Source organism: Belonocnema kinseyi, chromosome 10, assembly GCF_010883055.1.
Source record: "Belonocnema kinseyi isolate 2016_QV_RU_SX_M_011 chromosome 10, B_treatae_v1, whole genome shotgun sequence".
In the NCBI taxonomy this organism is placed as follows: Eukaryota; Metazoa; Arthropoda; class Insecta; order Hymenoptera; family Cynipidae; genus Belonocnema; species Belonocnema kinseyi.
The window spans coordinates 93,790,147-93,809,627 of record NC_046666.1 but is presented as its reverse complement, the minus strand read 5'-3'; the positions used below and the strand labels follow the sequence as shown (position 1 = coordinate 93,809,627).

Here is a 19,481-nt window from a genome sequence, read left to right as displayed (position 1 = left end):
CCCACTCCTGACCCATGCCACATCAAGGTAAAATATCTTTGGCAACACTAATAGTGTACACGGAGAGAAGTAAACCAGAGCGGGTACATTTTTCACCGTAACCGTTGCTGCGCCGACCACAAGAGGTCTGCAGAAAAATCATGTTGTGAATGGGCAGCGATGGTTACGCTTGAAGACGGAAATACTACTGAGAAACCGTAACAGTTACTGCGCACCACCGTAAAAGATTCTGCAGCAACTGTTGCGTCTGTTGCAGTAACAGTTACTGTCCGATTCCCGAGCCACCGCGGTTAAGGCCGCAATGGGATTGGACGGCGCTGAAGTCTAACAATATCAGCTGATCTTCGTGTCGCATATACTCGAATGTTTTAGCGTCGCTTCAACAAACTTCGAAATTTGTTTTATTTGCGAGTTTTTACATTTTCATCCATAATGAGAAGGTATTAGTTTTATGAGAAAAGTGACATTTGCAGATTGCATTAAACGTCCATGTTTTGAGGCCCCTTGAGTCAGAACAAAAAGTTTTTCGTTGGTGTCTGTCGGCGTCGTCGTCTTCGTTGTTGTGGTTGTTTTTATACCGGATATTTTTCGAAAGACTAGTCGAATTGGATTGTGCTGTGGCACACAGTATGAGAGACCAAATTGAAAAAATATAAAAATAAGGCAATGCGAATAAATATGTTTTAATATTCATGCACATTATGAATTGCAATTATATACAAGTTTTCAAATGATACGTTTCGGTGTAGCTGAAAAATAAAATTTGCACATCATTTTGCAATATCTGAATAAGCAATCTATGACAGAGGTATATAAAGTCTGTATTATATTTCATATAAAAGTGTTGAGCATAATGTAGCAAAGTTCAGATTTTGTACAAAATAAAGTGCGAGATACGTGATGAGAATGTGTTCGCTAAAGTCGAAAGAGCTTTAACAAAAGAGAGTTCACAATCGCAAAATTACAATTGTCGATCCGTTGATCTATAATTTTAAGAGGTATGTGCACACGCGTGGGAGAAATGCAAAAACTGAGCGCGTAGTTCGAGAACCAACCATTGCGAGGCCCAGATGCACTCAAACTTGCGAGCAAAGCTCTTTTAAGAAAAGAGAATTCACAATCAAAAAGTTACAGAAGTGGATATTTTGAGCTTTAATTTTAAAACGTCTATGCACGAATGTGGGAAAAATTCAAAGACCGAGCGTGTAGCGCGAGGTAAATATACAAGCTGGCGAAAAACGTGAGATAAGTACATCATTGAGCGCGAAGCGCGAGAACCAACAGTCGCCCGCCACAGGCGTACTGAAACTCGCGAGCGAAGCGAGCTGCGCGCGATGACAATGTGCCCGCACGGCGGTCAGGTTTTTGTTTGTTTACAAACTGCATAACTGTCTTTCAGTTCATTGTGTGAGTAGCGCTTCTGCTAAAAATGGCTTTTAAAGGTATTTAAATTACTCAACAATACTAATAACAGCAATATAATGATAGAACAAAAGGGACCAGAAGGTTTTTTCAACTTTTTCATTGTTTTTAATTGTCAAAATTTATGAAATAGTATGTGCCTAACCTATATTTGTCGTTCGAGATTTGACCGATCACTCTTCTGTGAACAATCGCTAGCACGTGTTTTTTATAGGGGCGAATTGGAAAAGGGGTTCGAGACGTGACCGATTATTGGCTTTTGGGTATTAAATCACCCTTCGGTGAGCCTTTAATTATGGCAGAGGTCTTACGCTGTTTGGACAAAATGTTAATTACAGGTTTACCCACCTAGAAAACAAACGGTGCGCGCAGTAATGCTTGCGGAGTAAACGGTAACAATCATTGCGAGTGGAGTAACTATAGCTGTTCTGCGTATTAAGGTCACGCTCTGGAACGGTTGAGGTGTGCCCGCAGTGGTTCATGCGAGCGCCGCAACGGTTTCTGCTTTCCTTCCACTTGCAAGTCCTGCGCGACGGCAGCGGACTTGGCAGTAACGGTCGCGGTTAACTCCTCTCCGTGTACTGTCGATTCTGCAGGCCATTTCGGGAACCAGCATCTAACCTTTCAGCACTTTACGTATATATGGATTCTCACGTACACAGGCGCTACTCGTTGAGCCACATCTCCAAACTCCAATGTCGATCTTGTCGAAAGGGAACAGATGAGACGGGCTGGATCCAACGTCTGTGGCTTGCAGAGATAATGTGGGCTTTTAGTGTGTTTTTATTTTATTTTTATAAAACAATGTAATCGCGTTTGAAGTGGGCCAAGGCAAATTAAATTTAACATTGCTACTACAATTGCAGAAGAGGAAAGTGCGAATTGTGTTTAAATGTGGTAAGACCACTCACGCCATTTTGACAGTTTGCAGGTTAAGTTGTTATTTTCTTTCCGGCCGATATTTTCTCTGCTAAATATTTATGTTTTACAGGTTATTAGTGTTGACTGACACTATATAAATCAAGTGTATTCTAATTTTAGGTCTCTGTCTCCGGATTCTGAACTTTACAAATAGACATATTAGGAACTTTTGTTTCTTAATATATCTTTTTTTTTCTCAAACACGTATCTAATTTTTAAATTTTTTCTCGATGTCAAGATCTGCTAATATGATATTTCTTCTTTTACAGGATTCTAGGTTCAGAGGGCCAAATTTTAATTTGTTTAAATTGTAATGGCACTTTGACAGATTACCAGATTTAAAAAAATCGAAAACTGCTATTGCTAAAAAATTGTTACGATCTATTGAAAATTAAAATACCCATTGATTTTTAAAATAAAAATTATCTAGCGGTGCCGCTATGAAGTCAAACATGCTAATAAATAGAACTCGTGTTTAAGTTATAATTTTTTAAGTGAGTAAAGATGAAGTTTTTTTAAATTCAGGTAAATTTTATTTAAAAAATGTTTGTTTTGCTTTATACTTTTATGTATGGCAAGCAAGGGACTGTGCCTAAGTTACAAAAACTTTTATTCTGAAACTCTGAAGCACGCACCCTGCTTTGTGACGGTTCAAAAGTTCTGACCGCTCTTATTTCACATAATTTTTGCCAACTACATTTTTCTTGTGAATTTAGTGAATTAGTTAGGGAAGGATTTGATAAAGTCGTACTGTTTGTCATGAATGGACGAAGTAGTTCAACTTTCAAACAAAGAAAGATTTTCATTTTAAAGAAACAACAGGTGAACTTAATCAAAAAGACGAATTATAAAAAAAGAGTTCAATCCTCAACTAAATCAGATTCATTTTCAATGAAAAAGTTGAATTTTTAAACAACAAAAATATTAACTTTCTACCAAAGTAAAGGATTCTTGCACAAATTACATAAATTCTCTACCAAATTGTACAATTTTTAAGCCAAAAAGACGAATTTTCAATGCAAAAATATACATTTTTAACTGAGAAAAAACAGATTTTCAAGCAAGCAGTTCAGCTTTGATATAAATGCATCATTTGGTACCATATACTTGATTTTTCAACCAAAAATATTACTTTTCCACCAAAAAAGAGGAATGTTTAAAAAATTACATAAATTTGCAAACAAAAAGTTAAATTTTCAGTTAAAAAATTAATTTTAAACAAACAAATTTTCAAATTTAGTTCAATTTTTAACATAAAAACTGAAATCTCAACGGAAAATTTAATCTTTAATATTTTAGCCAAAATATACTTTTACTTTAAATAAAAAAGGGTTAAATTTTCCAACAAGAAGATTAATTTCCTACCAAAAAAGACGGATTCTTAACAAAATACATCAATTTGCAACCAAATAGTTAAACTTTCAACTAAAGCAGATACGTTTTCTACCAAAACCGCATTAGTTAAATTTCCAGTTAAAAAAAATTAATGATCACCCAAAAAGATTAATTTTCGACGAAAAATGTAGTTGATTTTTCAATCAAAAAATTCAAACATTCTTAATTTGTAAAAGTTGATTCAAATAAAAAGAAACGCAGTTATAACATACCAGCTTAATTCGCAAGTAAAACAGATTATTTTTTCACTAAAATGTTGTATTTCTAACAAAAAAGATTAAATTTATGCCAAAAAAGACGAATTATCAATACAGTACATAAATTTTCAACGAAGTATTTAAATTTCGCAACAAGAGAATCATCGTTCCCCAAAAGAAATAAAATTTCAACCAGATAACTGAATATTCCAAAGAAATTAATTTCGAACCAAAACGATGAATCACTAAATTTGAAAAAATTAATTTTGAACAAAGTATTTCATCTTTTGACTAAATATTTGAAATTAAAAAAAAAATATGTTTAAAAATATTTAGGATAAAAAATATTTAAATATATTTTTAAAATATTGGAAAAAAATTTGAACTTTCTAAAAGTTGAGCTTTCAGTTCTGATGTTGAAAATTTAACTTCTTTTTGCAAATTTATGTAATTTTTTAAACATTCCCCATTTTTGGTGGAAAAAGAATATTTTTGGTTGAAAAATCAAGTATATGCTAACAAATTAAGCTTTTAGATAAAAGTTAAACTGCTTACTTGAAAATCTGTTTTTTTTTCTCAGTTAAAAATGTATATTTATGCGTTCAAAATTCGTCTTTTTGGGTTGAAAATTGTACAATTTGGTAGAGAATTCAACTGATTGGTCATTTTTAGTGTTTCAATTAAACTATTTGGTTGAAAATTTATGTAATTTGTGCAAGACTCCTTTACTTTGGTAGAAAATTAATATTTTTGTTGTTGAAAAATTAAACTTTTTCGTTGAAAATGAATCTGTTTTAGTTGAGGATTGAACTTTTTTTTATAATTCGTCTTTTTGATTAAGTTCACCTGTTCTTCTTTAAAATGAAAATCTTTCTTTGTTAAGTTGAACTACTTCGTCCATTCATGACAAACAGTACTATTTCATCAAATCATCCCTTAACTAAATCACTAAATTCACAAGAAAAATGTAGCTGGCAAAAATTATGTGAAATAAGAGCGGTCAAACCTTTCGCTTGCGATGCATAAAACTATAAAGCAAAACAAACATTTTTAAAATAAAATTTACCCGAATTAAACAAAGTTCATCTTCGCTCACGTAGAAAATTATAACTTAAACACGAGTTCTATTTATTAGCATGTTTGACTTCATAGCGGCACCGCTAGACAATTTTTTATTTAAAAAATCAATGGATATTTTAATTTTCAATCAAGCGTAACAACTTTTCAGCGATAGCAGTTTTCGGCTTTTTAAATCTGGTATTTCGTCAAGGTGCCTTTGCAATTTAAACAAATTAAAATTTGGCCCTTTGAATCTAAAATCCTGTAAAAGAAGAAATATCATCTTAGCAGATCTTGGCGTCAAAATTGCGTGAGCGGTTTTACCACATTTGAACACAATTCGCACTTTCTCTTTTGCAATTGTAATAACAATGTTAAATTTAATTTACCTTGACCCACTTGAAATGCGATTACATTGTTTTATAAAAATAAAATCAAAACACACTAAAAGCCGACATTCTCTCAGCAAGTCACAGGCGTTGGACCCGGCCCGCCTCATCTGTTCCCTTTCGACAAGATCGATCGACATTGGACATGAGGCTCAATAAGTTGCATCTGCGTGCGTGAGAATCCATATATACGTAAGCTGGTGAAAGGTTAGATGCTGGTTCCCGAAATGGCCTGCAGAGTCGACAGAGTACACTATTAGTGTTGCCTGATAATGAACTGCCTCTCTGTTTCTCTCTGATATGATCGTCGCATCACTCCTAAAAGGATCCCTAAAAGAACCTTGAAAAGGACCCAAATCTCTTTATCTCTGAGACTAAATCATTCAAATCGACCCTGCTCATAGACTCAAATGGACCAGGCTATTTCGCATGAGAATACTCTGACATTTCTATCGGTAGGTTAGTGCCTGTCCCCACACATTGGCTCTCTGGTACATTGCCTGCAACGTGTGCTGTCTCAGAGCATCTTATGTAATAGGCAATTTTTCAATTTGCCTGTCTTTTTTTGTCAATAGTTTTCTACGGGACTTATTCACAGTAACGCATGTAACTTCTGAATTTTTTCTATAGCTATGTCCAGATTTCCAGTGAGAGCTTAAAGAAAACCCTGAGTGACGTCGGGATATGCTCTCCACGCATCGTATGCAGTCTTTTCACCTCTGCCAGCAAAAGAAGACAACGGATCGCACCCAGCTGTGACTTTCAACATCAAAGCCCCTCGTGCACTGCAACCGAATCGCAGAATCTACATCTTCGCGGAAAGCTATGATGGTTTCAACGCCGTGCTTTATGATTGCGTACAGAAACGGACATTCCTCTAGCAATTTGTCTTTCAACCTGGTTGAATCCGAATTGCCACCTATTCCAAGTTCATGAAGCTCATCGACAAAACTTTTGGTTAGCGGCGCTATGCTAAATGCAGGGGCGCGTTTGTTCGTATGTATTCATCACATTTAGAGATCTCAATCTTGCTTAGAGGATCGGATTTTTCGGCCGGCAGTTCACAAAATGAACAGTAGTTAGGATTGGAGGAATTGGGAGGTGATCAATTGGGAACGAGGAGGAAGAAAGGGCATCAATGAGGAAATTGAGATGGATGAGTGTACCTTGTACTTTAAGAGACTGTTGGGAGGAGTGGAAAATAAGGTTTTAGGTAAAAAGAGGAAGGTAATAGAAGGGGAAGATAACAGTGATAACGGGATAAGTAGGGAGGGTGTGGAAAGAGCGATAGCGAGGCTTAAAAGAAACAAGACAACAGGAGAGGACGATATTGAGAACGAGACTTTGAGGTTTGTAGGTGAAGGGGTGATACCGATTATTAAGAAAGAAGAGGGAAAGAAGGTGGAGGAGTATAGAGGAATCACACTTATGTCGGTGGGCTATAAAATATATACGGAGATACTCAGAAAGAGATTAGAAAGGGAGGTGAAAGAGAAAGGGATCATTCTACACAAACAGACGGGGTTCAGAAAAGGGATGGGAACAGTAGACAACATCTACGTACTGAATTATTTAGCGAATAGGAACTTAGGGAGGAAGAAATGAAAACTAGTGGCCTTATTTGTAGATTTTAAAGCGGAGTTTGACTCGGTAAACAGAAAGGTGTTATGCCAGGTTGTGAAAGAGGGGGCTGGATGAAGGGTTGGTCAAGAGGATAAAGGAGATATTCGAAGAGACTAAGATAAGGGTTAGGATTGGGAAACAAAAGAGGAAGGTTTTTTGGAGTGGAAGGGGGCTTAGGCAAGGGTGCCCACTGAGTCCACTACTATTCCGTCTATTGGTGGCAGATCTAGAGGATAAACTAGAGAAGAAAGGAAAAGAGGGAACAGTTCTGGGAAATAGCAAGGTGTATTGTTTAGCGTAGGGAGACGATGTACTCTTACTATCGGATGCCGAGAGAGGGATGAGTCTCATAATGAGAGTGTTTGAGGAGTATGTGAGAATTAAAGACTTAAAGGTAAATGTAAATAAGACGAAGATAATGTGTTTTAGTAAGAGAAGGACAAAAGTAGAATATGAATGGGAGATATACAAGGAGAAAGTGGAACAGGTCGAGGAAGTTAATTACCTAGGCTTCTGGTTTGAGTCGAAAGGCGGGATTGAACTGCAGGTAAGGAGCAGGATAGAATGTGTGACTAAAGTAATAGGGCAGGTGTGGGGTACAGGGAAGAGTAGGTTTAAGGATAACTGGAAGATGAGACTGTGAATGTTTGATGCGTTAGTGTGATTAGTCCTAAGTTACGGAGTAGAGATCTGGGGATGGAAGGAACACAAGAGGGTGGAAAGTATGCAGGAGAGATTCTTGAGATAAGTGATGGAAGTGTGCTGGAGCTGTTCAGGATATATGTTGAGGGAGGAATTAGGTAGAGGCACACTGTTTATAAGACAAATGAAGAGAACTTTGAGATGCTAAAAAGGGGGAAGGGAATCAGGATAGCAAAGCTTGCCTACGGGAATTAGTAAACAAAGAGAATAGGAGTAACACAGAAGGATCAACGTGGGTGGAAGAGAGACAACAGAGGAGGAGAGAATGCGATATAAGAGCAGATGCCAGAGTATGGTAAGAGTTACAAAATGTGCTGATAGCTAAAGTGGGGGATGAAAGATGAAAAATAATCGTGGAATCTAAGTACAACAGGTAGTATAAGGTAGTAACTGCTAAAAGAGAGCCAGCATATTTAAGAAAGGTAAAAAAAGGAGAATAGATGGAACCACGTTATACGATTTGGGATGGGAGAAGGAATGAGAGAGTGCAGGTACTGGGTGGATGAAGAGGAAAGAAGATGTGGAGTCTGTTATTACGAGATAGAATCATGGGGGCATGTTTTAGAGAGATGTACGGGGGAGGAAATTGGTGTACAGAGTGTGGATGACAGGATAAGGTGGATCATTGTTGTAAGTAGACAAGGGGCAAGCTGGATGGTGAGACTGGAAGAAATGAGAGAAAGTAAGGGGCATGTTGCAGGAAAAGGCCAAACGCGCACTCCTATACAAGGACTGTAAAGTAAAGAAAACGCGAATTCATTTTAACGGAATTGGTAAGAGGAAACAGAAGCATATAATTTAATATAAGTAGAATCTTTTTATTTAGGTAGTAAGTATTATTAAGGTAGTATAAGTGGTTTTGTAACGTACTGTGAAGGGAGCGGAGGCCTTCAAACCCGTAAAAAGGAATGAATAAATACATACAGTAGTTAGGATTGTTAACCAGAGATCTTTCTTCTAGATTTTTTCGGTGAGGGTAACGATCCTCTTTCGTTAATTTTCCTTCCTTTATTCTGCTCCTGAAGTAACTTAGAATTACTGCACTTTAAATAGCACGATTTGTGCCATCGTGAATTTTTTTATTCAAGGTGTCTTTCATAACAGATTCATCATTTAAATTTGCGATATCTATGGGAAACATAAGCGCATCTAGCTCATTGAATTGGTGTAGATTCGTTGCCAGCGTGATGTACCTGTCTCCATCACTTACATCGACAACACGAAACATGATGCAAAGCGATACTCCCAGCACCTATCAAGAAGGGAAAGAACATACTCAAAAGAAAACTAAAAGCACACGAAATTGAGAACAGTAACAGTCCCGGTAATGCAAGTGGAAAAGACAGGTACCCAAAATAGGTGCAACATGCAACAGCAGTTCCATTCCGCCTGTAATGGACCGGGTATAACTAGAAATTCCAAAACAATGGCGATGTAAAACGGAAAAAATTAAATTTGAGAAAAACTGGGTGATTTGAAGACACAGTAAATTCGTAAATAAATAGTGTGTGTTTAATTATAGTGCAGATGAAAATAAAGTCTTTACATTACTTATATTCAAATAAAACCTAATGAAACACGAATGCAATGTGAAGAGTACGGTAATCCCACAAGACCGCTCGGTTGGCTACCAAATGCCGGTAGACTCACTGCTCTTGTTATTCCCTGGCTGTCGAGCGTCTCGTACTGCTAGCCTGCCGCAACAATGCACCGGTCGGGCTGGTAGTCCTGAGTTGTTTCCAGAGGGCGCAGAGCGGCAATGTAAGCTTATCCCTAGACCAGTATCAACTTAAAATTGACACGTGTATTCTTTTGTTATTTAGCGTGCACAATCTGTGGGTAAAGCGTTCAGATACAGTCTTGCTTCAAAATAAGTTTCTTGCGTTAAACACCAGCTTATTAGTATCGTTCTTAGTCATTTAAACAACAAGATTACATTCGTTCAAGCCTATAAATAGGTTTTTTTCATACATTTACCCCTTGAAGATAGGCAGCCTGGAATAGAGGCCACACACATAGACACACACACACATATAATTAAAAGTTTCTCATAAGGACAACCGCAGGATTTCGCCGGGAGCGGGTGCTAATCTGAAAAACTGCACCCTATCCCAGCGAAATCGCGGTAAAATTTCAGCCACAACCACGTCTCACGACCGTGAGATAGGTGGTTACAGTCTGTACCGGAATTAATACGACGATCCGGCAAAAGTCTCGTGCACCCTGAGAAGCCGGAGCGACCCAAGGACGACCGCCTTTTGCATTTTCCCGCAAGAATAGTTCTTCATCCCTCTTAATACTTTTTTCACCTCCTCGGTAGTGATGAGTGGGCATTCTTTATCAGGCGTTATGAGGGCATTACACAGCTCCTTAAAGATATTTATGTTATCTGAGTCTTCGTCCAGTCTATGCTGCACTTCGTCGACTTATCTTCAAAATACTTCGACCTCCTCTTGTTTGGGCGGGTGGTCGACAGTAACTGGAGGGTCTTGGAAGAATCGAGATGAGTCAGAGAGAAACTATTGATTTTCTCTGATCCACCTCTCTCTCCGCTCTAGACTTCTCCTAGCGTCAGATAGTATCCATATTCTCTCAACAATATGCTTCCTGGTAAAATTCCTGCCAGATGTGATGTAGTCAATCAGACACTGAATGCGGGACACGTACTGTCTTGCCCAGCCTACCTTTATGGCGAGTTGATTCATTCGTCTTTTGGTCTTATGATCAACCGTTGTTTCGTTTTACGGTTCGCATCGGCCAAAGCTCTCGCTGCATTATACACACAATAATTTATAGCCCAGAGGTCGGATTCTCCGGGAAAATGTCCACGAAGCTCGTCATCCATTTTAGCCAGATCTTTAGGCTTGAGAGAAACCTGGGTGTTGATGTTTCTCCGGTTCACAAAGCATCGCTTTTCCTCTATCGAATGCCTGCCCGCTGTTGGTCTTAGTGTCGCCTCTCTTTCTCTGTTGCCGGCTTGTTCTGGCTGTGGTAGAGTAGGCGTTCCGCTTACATAGACCCTTTTTTGGAGTACTTCGGCATGATTTAGCAGACGTTGATGCGAAAAGTGCGATAGCTCTGGGTGTTTCTCGCTCCACAGATCATGCAGTCGTGCCATGTTACCTCGTTCAGGGGTCAACTCGCATCTTAGCACTCTAGCAAGTCGCTCTTTAGTTGCTCCGTCTAACTAAAGGTCCAGAGATTCCGCCGATCCATTGCATTGAATCTATCTCCATTGGCTCCCCCAGCTCTAGAGTGGTCGGCTTTCTTAGCCGACCCATTTTCGGGAATCCTGTGCGTTCTGTTGTTTTGAAACGCACTTACAACAACTTGTAGAGCCCCGCATGCAAGGATAATAAGGCTGCGCACTCTGAGAAGTCATCCGATAACCCAGAGTCACCGTTCTAGAAACCTCGCCCAGGTACCATTCAGCTTTTGACATGGTTTCCACACCTCAGCTTGGGGGTTAATTCCTTCAGGACCCCCCTGGACAAGTGTCCGTGACTGCCTATTCATTTTTGTACTCGATCCCAGCGAAATCGCGGTAAAATTTTAGCCACAATCACGTCTCACGACCATGAGATAGGCGATTACAGTCTGTAACGGAATCAATACGACGATCCGACAAAAGTCTCTTCCACCCTGAGGACACGGAGCGACTCAAGGACGACCGCCTTCTGCATTTTTCCCCAAGTGTTCAAGCTTATTGTTCACACGCAAGGATGTTTTTCAAGCTACTAACCAGTGAAAGCTTGCCACCTCCAAGAGCGCCGATGGTAAGGACGATTAGCTTAACAGAATATTCCGGGTACAATCGTCGAAACTCTCCAAAGAGAAGCTACCTCTCTTTCTTTTCATTCTCCTTGGCTATGACGTTTTTGTCAGCTGGTGCCGAAAAGTCGATAACGAACATGGTTCGCTTCTCGAAGTCAAGAAGAACCATGTCAGGCCTTTAGCGTGCAACAGAAACAATTGTCGAGAATATAAAGTTCCAGTATATGCGGTACTTCTCATTCTCGACAATTGACTCGATTTTCCTAGGAGCATTTAGAGGAGCGATATTAAGGTTAATGCCGCAAGAGTGACAGAGATGGTAATGAAGCACTCTTAGTGCCGCATTGTGCCTCTGGATGTAGGTTGTTCCCGCATTATTAGACAGTTTCATACAACGTATTTGTTTATAATAGCATTTTATTAACAAGTAATAAACTTTTGCTTGTGATATTTTTGAGTTTTTTCTGAAAAAATTGAGAATATCAAACCAGCCGTTTTTCATTAATATGTTGGCCTTTCGATTTGATGATTGCTCTACAAATTCTGGGCATTCTTTCCACCAATTTCTGAAATCTTTCTGGTCGCAATCGTTGCCATGCCTGCTGAAGACATTGCCACAAGTGAGATTAGCTGGTTGGATGCAGTTTCCGCACATTTCTGTCCAGCTCATCCCACAACAGTTCGATGGGAATTGCATCCGGCGATTGTGGTGCCCATTCCATTAATCTAAGAGTTCGTGAAGCTTCTTTCGATCTTAAATAGTTCGTACAAAGTTTCGATGTACGTTTAGGGTCGTTATCTTGTTGAAATACAAACCCCTCTCCTATCAAATCGATGCCAGATGGAATAGTGCTTCGCTGAAGTATCCGATGATTCTTCTTTCCGCATTTTTCCGTCGATTTTTACCAAGGTGCCGAGACCAGCGTTGAGGTCCGTGCTGTTCATTAGATTTTCTACGGCAGTACATTCGCCGTTTGCTACCGAAAATTTCAGATTTGGACTCATCGGTCCATAACACCTGTTTCCATTGTTCGATAGACCAATTTTTGTGTTCTTTTGCCCATTTGAGTCGTTTACGGACATTTACCAATCGCAACAATGGTTTTTTGGCAGCGATCCGTCCATAAAAATCGACATCATACGACCGACGTGCGACCGTTGTATCGGAGATCGGCTTCGGTAGCGTTTGATTGATCTCGCCTTTTTGTCGTCTTTCTGGGTCGGCCCGAGCGTTTCCTGTCGGAAATAGCCGAATAGCCGGTTTCACTAAAAATTACTATCCGAGCATGTTTTTCTTTCGGTATTTCCCTTGCTCTTGCCATTTTCAAGCCTATAGACACAATTTTAGAATTTCAATATTGATGAAAATATTGTGCAATGCGCAACTATCTTTCAAGTGCCAGAGTGACGAAATTGAAGGTTATTGTACAGACAATCGACGGCAGATGGGGTTCGAAGTCATTGGCTTGCATTTTTAAGTATCGATGCATTGAGCAAAAATTGATTCGAGGTAAAAAAAATGTTGAAGTAATTAAAATTGATATATTTCAATATCGTCGATTTTTCAATATGTCAAAATGAACATACTTTAATACAATAAATAAATTATAATTAAAAGAAAACGCTCAAAAGTTATCAATACAATATTGTTCTGAAAAAAAAACGTTGTATAAAACGGTCTGAGAACGATAATTTAAGCGATAAATACAAAAAAAAAACGATTTTTTTAAGTGAGCCCAAAGTTTTGTACGGCAGCATATATATATATATATATATATATATATACACACATACATATATACATATATGGTAAACCTGAATTTGCCAACAAACCCATGGCAGATGTACAGACAGGCTATGTTTTTTACCATTTTTATTTAATAGAAAGTGTTTAGAATAATGGTTTTAATTCTAAATTATGGCACCAATCCTATGCATTGACGTCAACTCTGCCGACGAAAAAGCACTGAAACAGCACTAGTTCCAGTGCTGCTCGTTTAAACTACTCAGATTACGGTTTTAAATGTCAGCAGAAGTTTCCGATACCTGCGACCAGGCTACGAAGTAGACCAGCTGACAGACATTTTGTTAGAAATTCAGAATCTACGGGTTTCGATTATAACATATATCTAACTTTTTCTTTTAGATGTTTAAAATTGACGGCTGGAGTGCTGGAACCGGGCGATCGCTCTAAACGGGTAAAAATATTGTCCAAGTCAAGAAAGCGGGGGTGGGAAATTTGTTTTCGAAAATCCTTGTTTACAAAAATGTTTAAATATAGAGAATCGAAAACTGCATCTTTTCTTCAGAAGAGGTTTTTTGGTTGCATCGCTCATTTTGTTAAAAAAAAATCTTAAATTTTTCCGCAGTTTTTCTCATTGAAAAACCGTGCTTATTTAGAATCAACTCGCAAGAAACTTTTTTTTCAACGAGTAGGGAAGTCTTTTTCGCTTTCGTTGATATAGGTGAACATTTCATAAACATTCTAATTGTTTCTAATGATTTAATCAGAAAAAATACCGTGTTTTCCGAGCTTCTGCTATTAAAATTTTTCGTATGAATTAGTGTACGAAAAAATGGTTAAGACAGATACGTGAAGCAGTGATGGAAGAAGTGTTTCGTCAGACAATATTTTGTTTGGTCCAAAAGTTAAAAAAATATGACGAGTTGAAGTCAAAAGCGCTCGCCGCTAGAAGCCATTTCCACGCATCTTTCAACGAGGCGAAACCCCTCAATCTCTTCGAGCGGCGAACGCTTTTGACTTCAACTCGTCGTATTTTTTTTTAACTTTTTGACCAAGCAAAATATTGCTTGATGAAAAACTTCTCCCAACACTGCTTCACGTATCTGTCTTTACGATTTTTTCGTACTCCAGTTCATACAAAAAATTTTAATACAAGAAGCTCGGAAAACACGGTATTTTTTCGGATAAAATTATTATAAACAATCATAATGTTTATCAAATGCTGCCAATTTTAGTGAGAATTAGCCACATTATTGCGAGTTGATTCTAAAAAACACAGTTTTTCAATGAAAACAAACTGCGTAAAAAATTAAAATTTCTTTTTTTTTAATAAAACAAGGGATGCAACAGAAATACCTGTTTTGAAGAAAAGATGCAGTTTTCAATTCTCTATATTCTCAAATTTTTAAAAGGATTTTCGAGAAAACAAAAATTCATAAATTAAACAAGTGTTGATAAATTAAAGAAAATTCTAAAAAGGGAGTTGAGTTGGTGAAGGCCAACTACTGTAAATAACTCTGCCCGCCCGGTACTTGACGAATACAATAGGACCATTATATGACCTTCTAAGCATTTTTTAGTGCGGGTTAGGTGCCGAAATCAGCACAAACAGCCACTGAAATGGCACTGGCATTCCAGTGCCGTTCGCCAGTGTTTTTTCATCGGCAGAGATGTATATATATATATATATACACACACACACACACACACACACACACACACACACACACATATTCACTGGATACCAGATAGCCACACGGAAAAAAATACGAGCAGAGGGGGGGTTCTAGGGACTGTAGAGCCAATGTTGTCCGCTTGGGCTGGACCTCTATCGGTTCGACCCTAGTAACACCGCATATTCCCTCAATATTTCTACCATATTTCCTGCAATATCCGCAATTTCCTTTTTCTGAAACATAAAGTTAATACTTTAAAGTTGATATCAAAAAGTATCTGCTAGATCTAGCGGATACTTTTTAGTACTAAACGTTCCAAAGTATCGACTTAATATTTCAGCAAAAGGACATAGAGACACTCCAGTAATATTTCTACCATATTTCCCACAATATTGCGGATATTGCAGGAAATGTGGTAGAAATATCGAGAGAATATGTGGTGTTACGAGGGGAGGGAGGATCTACAGTACTTCAATTCTTTGGTGTCCCGCGTGATTCGGGTAGCGAACGAGCGAGTTATCGAGCCAACATTGATTCTCTGCATACGGGAGCGGAGTGGTCTAACACACAGAGCGCGTTCTGTTCGATGCTGATATGCCAACAGTTTGGAAGAAGCGTGACACGATGCATTCTACGAACAAGACTAAACTTCTAAACTACGGGTATAGCAGTATCAAACCACATGCGCTCTCTGTGTTGGAATGCTTTGCTCCCACATGCGGAGAATCAATGTTTTCTCGAGACTCTTGCGTTCAGTGACCGAATCGGTTGGGATCCCGAAGAATTGAACTGCTGTAGTTCTGTTTTCGGACTGATAGAGGTCCATCCTACGCGGGCGGTATTGGTTCTAACAGAGTTCTGCTCTGATACCATAATAGCGAAATGAACACTCTCTCACATGCATGACATGAGAATCACACAATGCGGGGCGTGTGCGTATAACGATTTTTATCTGGGATGTTTGCACATAATTTCATGAGGGACAAATGAAAAACAAGTGACAATACTTAAAATGAGAAGTAATTAATCTAGTCGCTTGCTGATTTTCTAAATTAACTTCATGCTACATTCACCTAATTTTGGTGCCCCTAAACGCGGTCTTTTTAACAAAAAAGTGTCTAAAAAAGCAATTGAGACATTACTTTTATATGTGTTATAATGATCAGATTATTCACCGCAAAGTATTTTAATTTCTTTAAATAAAAAAAAATGGACGAGTAAATCTTTAGTGTTGTGATTCCAACACAGATTTCTTCATAACCTAAATTATAAAACCGTTAAAATTGTTTTCATTTAATGTTATTAGATATGTCGGAAGAAAGTGCAACAAATAGTTGTAATCACAACACTTTGCCCAAAACAAGGAACTCACCAAGTGTCCAGGAAGAGCCTGAACCACCTGGACGTGTCGTTACAGATGCAGTACATGAGCGCTTCAGACAAAAGTATGTTTTCTGTGATGTATGTAGAACCAAGATTATAGGTAATGAACTGTCAATTCATAATCACTTCAACGCTTTGCATCCATCGGATGAACACTGCGTATACTGCAAAGGAAAAGTTCACCGATACTATGACATTTGTAAGGACAACGAAAAACCTAAGGAATTTATTTTTCATAAATGTGAGATCACGAATAAAGCTTGATAATGATTGGATTTTATATTTTTTAAGGACAAATGATACTTAGAAAATTATCAATTTTATCAGTGTTAGGTTCTCTCGGCCTTTTCCCTACAATAATAAAGATGTTGTCTCAAAAGTTTAGGACATGATAGCGAACATGCTAAGAGACATCCTCGGATGCTTTTCTTGTGTGTTAATTTAAAAATTGTTAATTTTGCTAAATTTGATGTGTGTGCGTGTGTATCTTGAGGACATGCGTGTTTCAATTCTTTCCCACAATTATTCTTGAGTGATGCTGACAGCATCGGTTCGACGGAGATCTAAATTATCGGAAGGACAGAGCCGAAAAACGACCCTAACCTAAAAATAGTGAACATGCATAACATTTTTATTTAGCATAATAATCTTTTTTTTTGTTATTACCCCTAAAAAAGAGTCCGGTGATGTCCGTTATAATATTTTACAGCATCTCCGAATTCAGTTTAAAAAATTTTTCATTTTCGTGAAAAAAAGCCAAGGGACCTGAACCCTATTTACCACACGACGAAGTGTCTGATGCCCTGAAGTGCAAATTACTTTTCTTGTTTTTTGTTTTGTTTTTTTTTTAGAAATTTATAACTGGGAAAAATATGAAGCATTATTTATTCTGATTCGATATTTATACAAGAATTCTTTCCCAAAGACTTTACTTGTTGAACATCACGACCTACGGTTTTAAAGGCATGTGTGCTACTTACGTAATTAAACAAAAATATGTGTATGAAAGTACATGATATTATAATATGGAGAAAATCTGATAATAGCCATTGTACTGTTTAGATAATAATTTATTTTATTTGCATTCTCCTTAGATACAAATTTTTTATTACTTACATTTCGAAGCACCAGCGAATGCAAATGCTTATGTATTTTAAGGAATTAAAAAGACTGTATTAAATATTTGATTTAGTTTAATTCTCCTATATTTAATGCGTTTGAAAGAAAAAACTTATAAAATAATGTTTCTACAACCCAATTTTGATACAGGCCCTTACAGTCATTTTTGTGATCGGGCTTTTGAATTTTTCTATTTTTTGTGAAATGTGACTCTTTAATTATTTTAAATGAAGATATCAAATAAAATACCGATTATTATAAAGTATATAACAATTGAGAAAATACTTATTACTATTCCTAAATACCTTCTAATTATAAAAACTTCTATTTACAGATATTAACCCTTCAGCTGCGGAATTTATTTTCTGTCTCGGATTTTCAACTCCTTTCCGATGGTTCAAATATATTACTTTAAGTAACTTAAACTAATTAGCTAATTTAATCATTTAACTAATTACTTAAATAACTAATAGTTAAAATAAATCATTAAAACTTAACTGATTTAACTAATTTAAGAGATCAAGCGCGTGGTACCATACGGTATCGCCAGCAGCTTATGGGTTAAAATAAATTAAACTACATAGTTATCGACCCGGATTTGCAAGTAAAATTTTAATTAGCAAAATGAAACAATTAAAATTTGTAACGGAAATATACTGATAAGTAAACAGTCTAATTATTGTTTCCATTACGGAAAAGGAGCATGCTTCTTAATATATTGACTCTGTTTTTAAAAAGCTCTGGTGTAATTTTTGTGAACAGGTTTTTAATAAATTACACATCGTATTTATTGGTTTATGTGTACCTATACATAGTAAAATAGTTATACATAATTTGTATTAATAATTAATTTCCTGATGTTATATTCATACCTGCAGGCACATTGGAGACTAACGTACTTGGATCACATGCCTTTTAATATAAATGATATATAAATAACAATTATCTGTTTGGGCATAAAGTTCCTTGACATGATTTCAGTTAAAAATAAGTAATTAAACAATTTAAAAAGTACACTGTGGGAAAACAGTGAATTTTCAAGCTTTTCATTCTATATTATCATATCTTAGATGTTGTCGAAATTATTCGCAGAAACAAATTGTAAACCATAATATGTATCTGTTTGTGGATTATTTTATTCAGTTACAGTTTCAATGTGTTAAAAAATCTGGAAAATGCACGTACCTATTCCTCATCATAAACAGTTTTTAAGATATGTCTATATAATTGTGGTGTGCAAAATTTGTTCAAAATGGAACTTGCTCGAAAAATCTTTCAATAGCCCTTTATCTCCCTCGGTATAATTTTAGTCTTACAGACGGAAGGTTATGTCTGGTTATAATTAAAATTCATAATAAAATTGTTTATATTGTATTATGGAAAATTTTTAGGTCAAATCCCACTGTCTTTAACCCCCCCCCCCCATTTTAGGGTTCACTTTTAAAGCTGTATAATGTTGGGACCTAATATATGAGCTTATAGCTTGGGACTTCCGATTTATTCCGCACCATTGCATCAAGGAGATCTGATCAAACAGATCTCCCATTCCGCATGAATCCGTCTTATACGCCAGTACATTCCAATTGGTGCCAAGTCATTCCTCCATCAGTCAGAATGATTCCGGTTTGATTTAAACACACTTGCCGCTTTTCATTTTAAAAGTATGCTAAAATATTTCAGAATAAAGCGGATTTAATCCGATGAATTTTCTTGAAAATGTCATATTTAGGCATCAGTCAGGCTCATTTTGAATAAAAAGGACTGTTACGGATCGGATTCATAAAATTCCTTGCGAAATCAAATGGACTGGATTCGAAAACAGACTTAACATTTGCACGGAATGAAACGGATTCAATTGCTTGGAATCAGATAGACTCGACGGAATCATTTTCGTTCCGAATGAGTCCGAAACTTCCACCAAGATTAGTAGTTATAATATACCAGGTGTATACATATGAAACCGGTATTTTAAAAAAAAAACACACATTTATTTCAAGAGAATGATAACAAATATTTTATTCAAAGTATGCGCCCTCGCTGGCTACACATTTTGTCCACCTCTCAGGCAATTTATGGA

The 19,481-nt window shown here is 37.1% G+C and overlaps 2 protein-coding genes across 8 annotated transcripts in view; one reads left to right on the top strand and one right to left on the bottom strand.

Annotated features, from left to right (window-relative positions):
* LOC117181335 (lysophospholipase D GDPD1-like) overlaps window positions 1-19,481 on the bottom strand; it is an 86,504-nt gene that overhangs the window by 7,533 nt on the left and 59,490 nt on the right. The window contains exons 8-9 of one of the 5 annotated variants that reach the window (XR_004468107.1): window positions 16,275-16,449; window positions 8,559-8,960 (exon numbers count right to left, since the gene is read on the bottom strand). The gene's annotated coding sequence lies outside the window, so the exon portion shown is untranslated. Of the gene's footprint in view, window positions 1-8,558; window positions 8,961-9,224; window positions 9,482-9,512; window positions 9,542-14,974; window positions 16,450-19,481 lie in introns of those variants that run through there. The other 4 variants (XR_004468108.1, XR_004468109.1, XR_004468106.1 and 1 more) reach the window with 4 other exon arrangements.
* The window catches only part of LOC117181336, a 47,353-nt gene that overhangs the window by 19,175 nt on the left and 8,697 nt on the right, over window positions 1-19,481 (top strand). For 2 of the 3 annotated variants that reach the window (XM_033373903.1, XM_033373902.1), the window contains one exon: window positions 16,209-16,526. In XM_033373903.1, the coding sequence (XP_033229794.1) occupies window positions 16,211-16,526 (316 nt within the window). In that variant the 5' untranslated portion in view covers window positions 16,209-16,210. Of the gene's footprint in view, window positions 1-6,013; window positions 6,341-16,208; window positions 16,527-19,481 lie in introns of all 3 variants that reach the window. The other variant, XM_033373901.1, reaches the window with a different exon arrangement.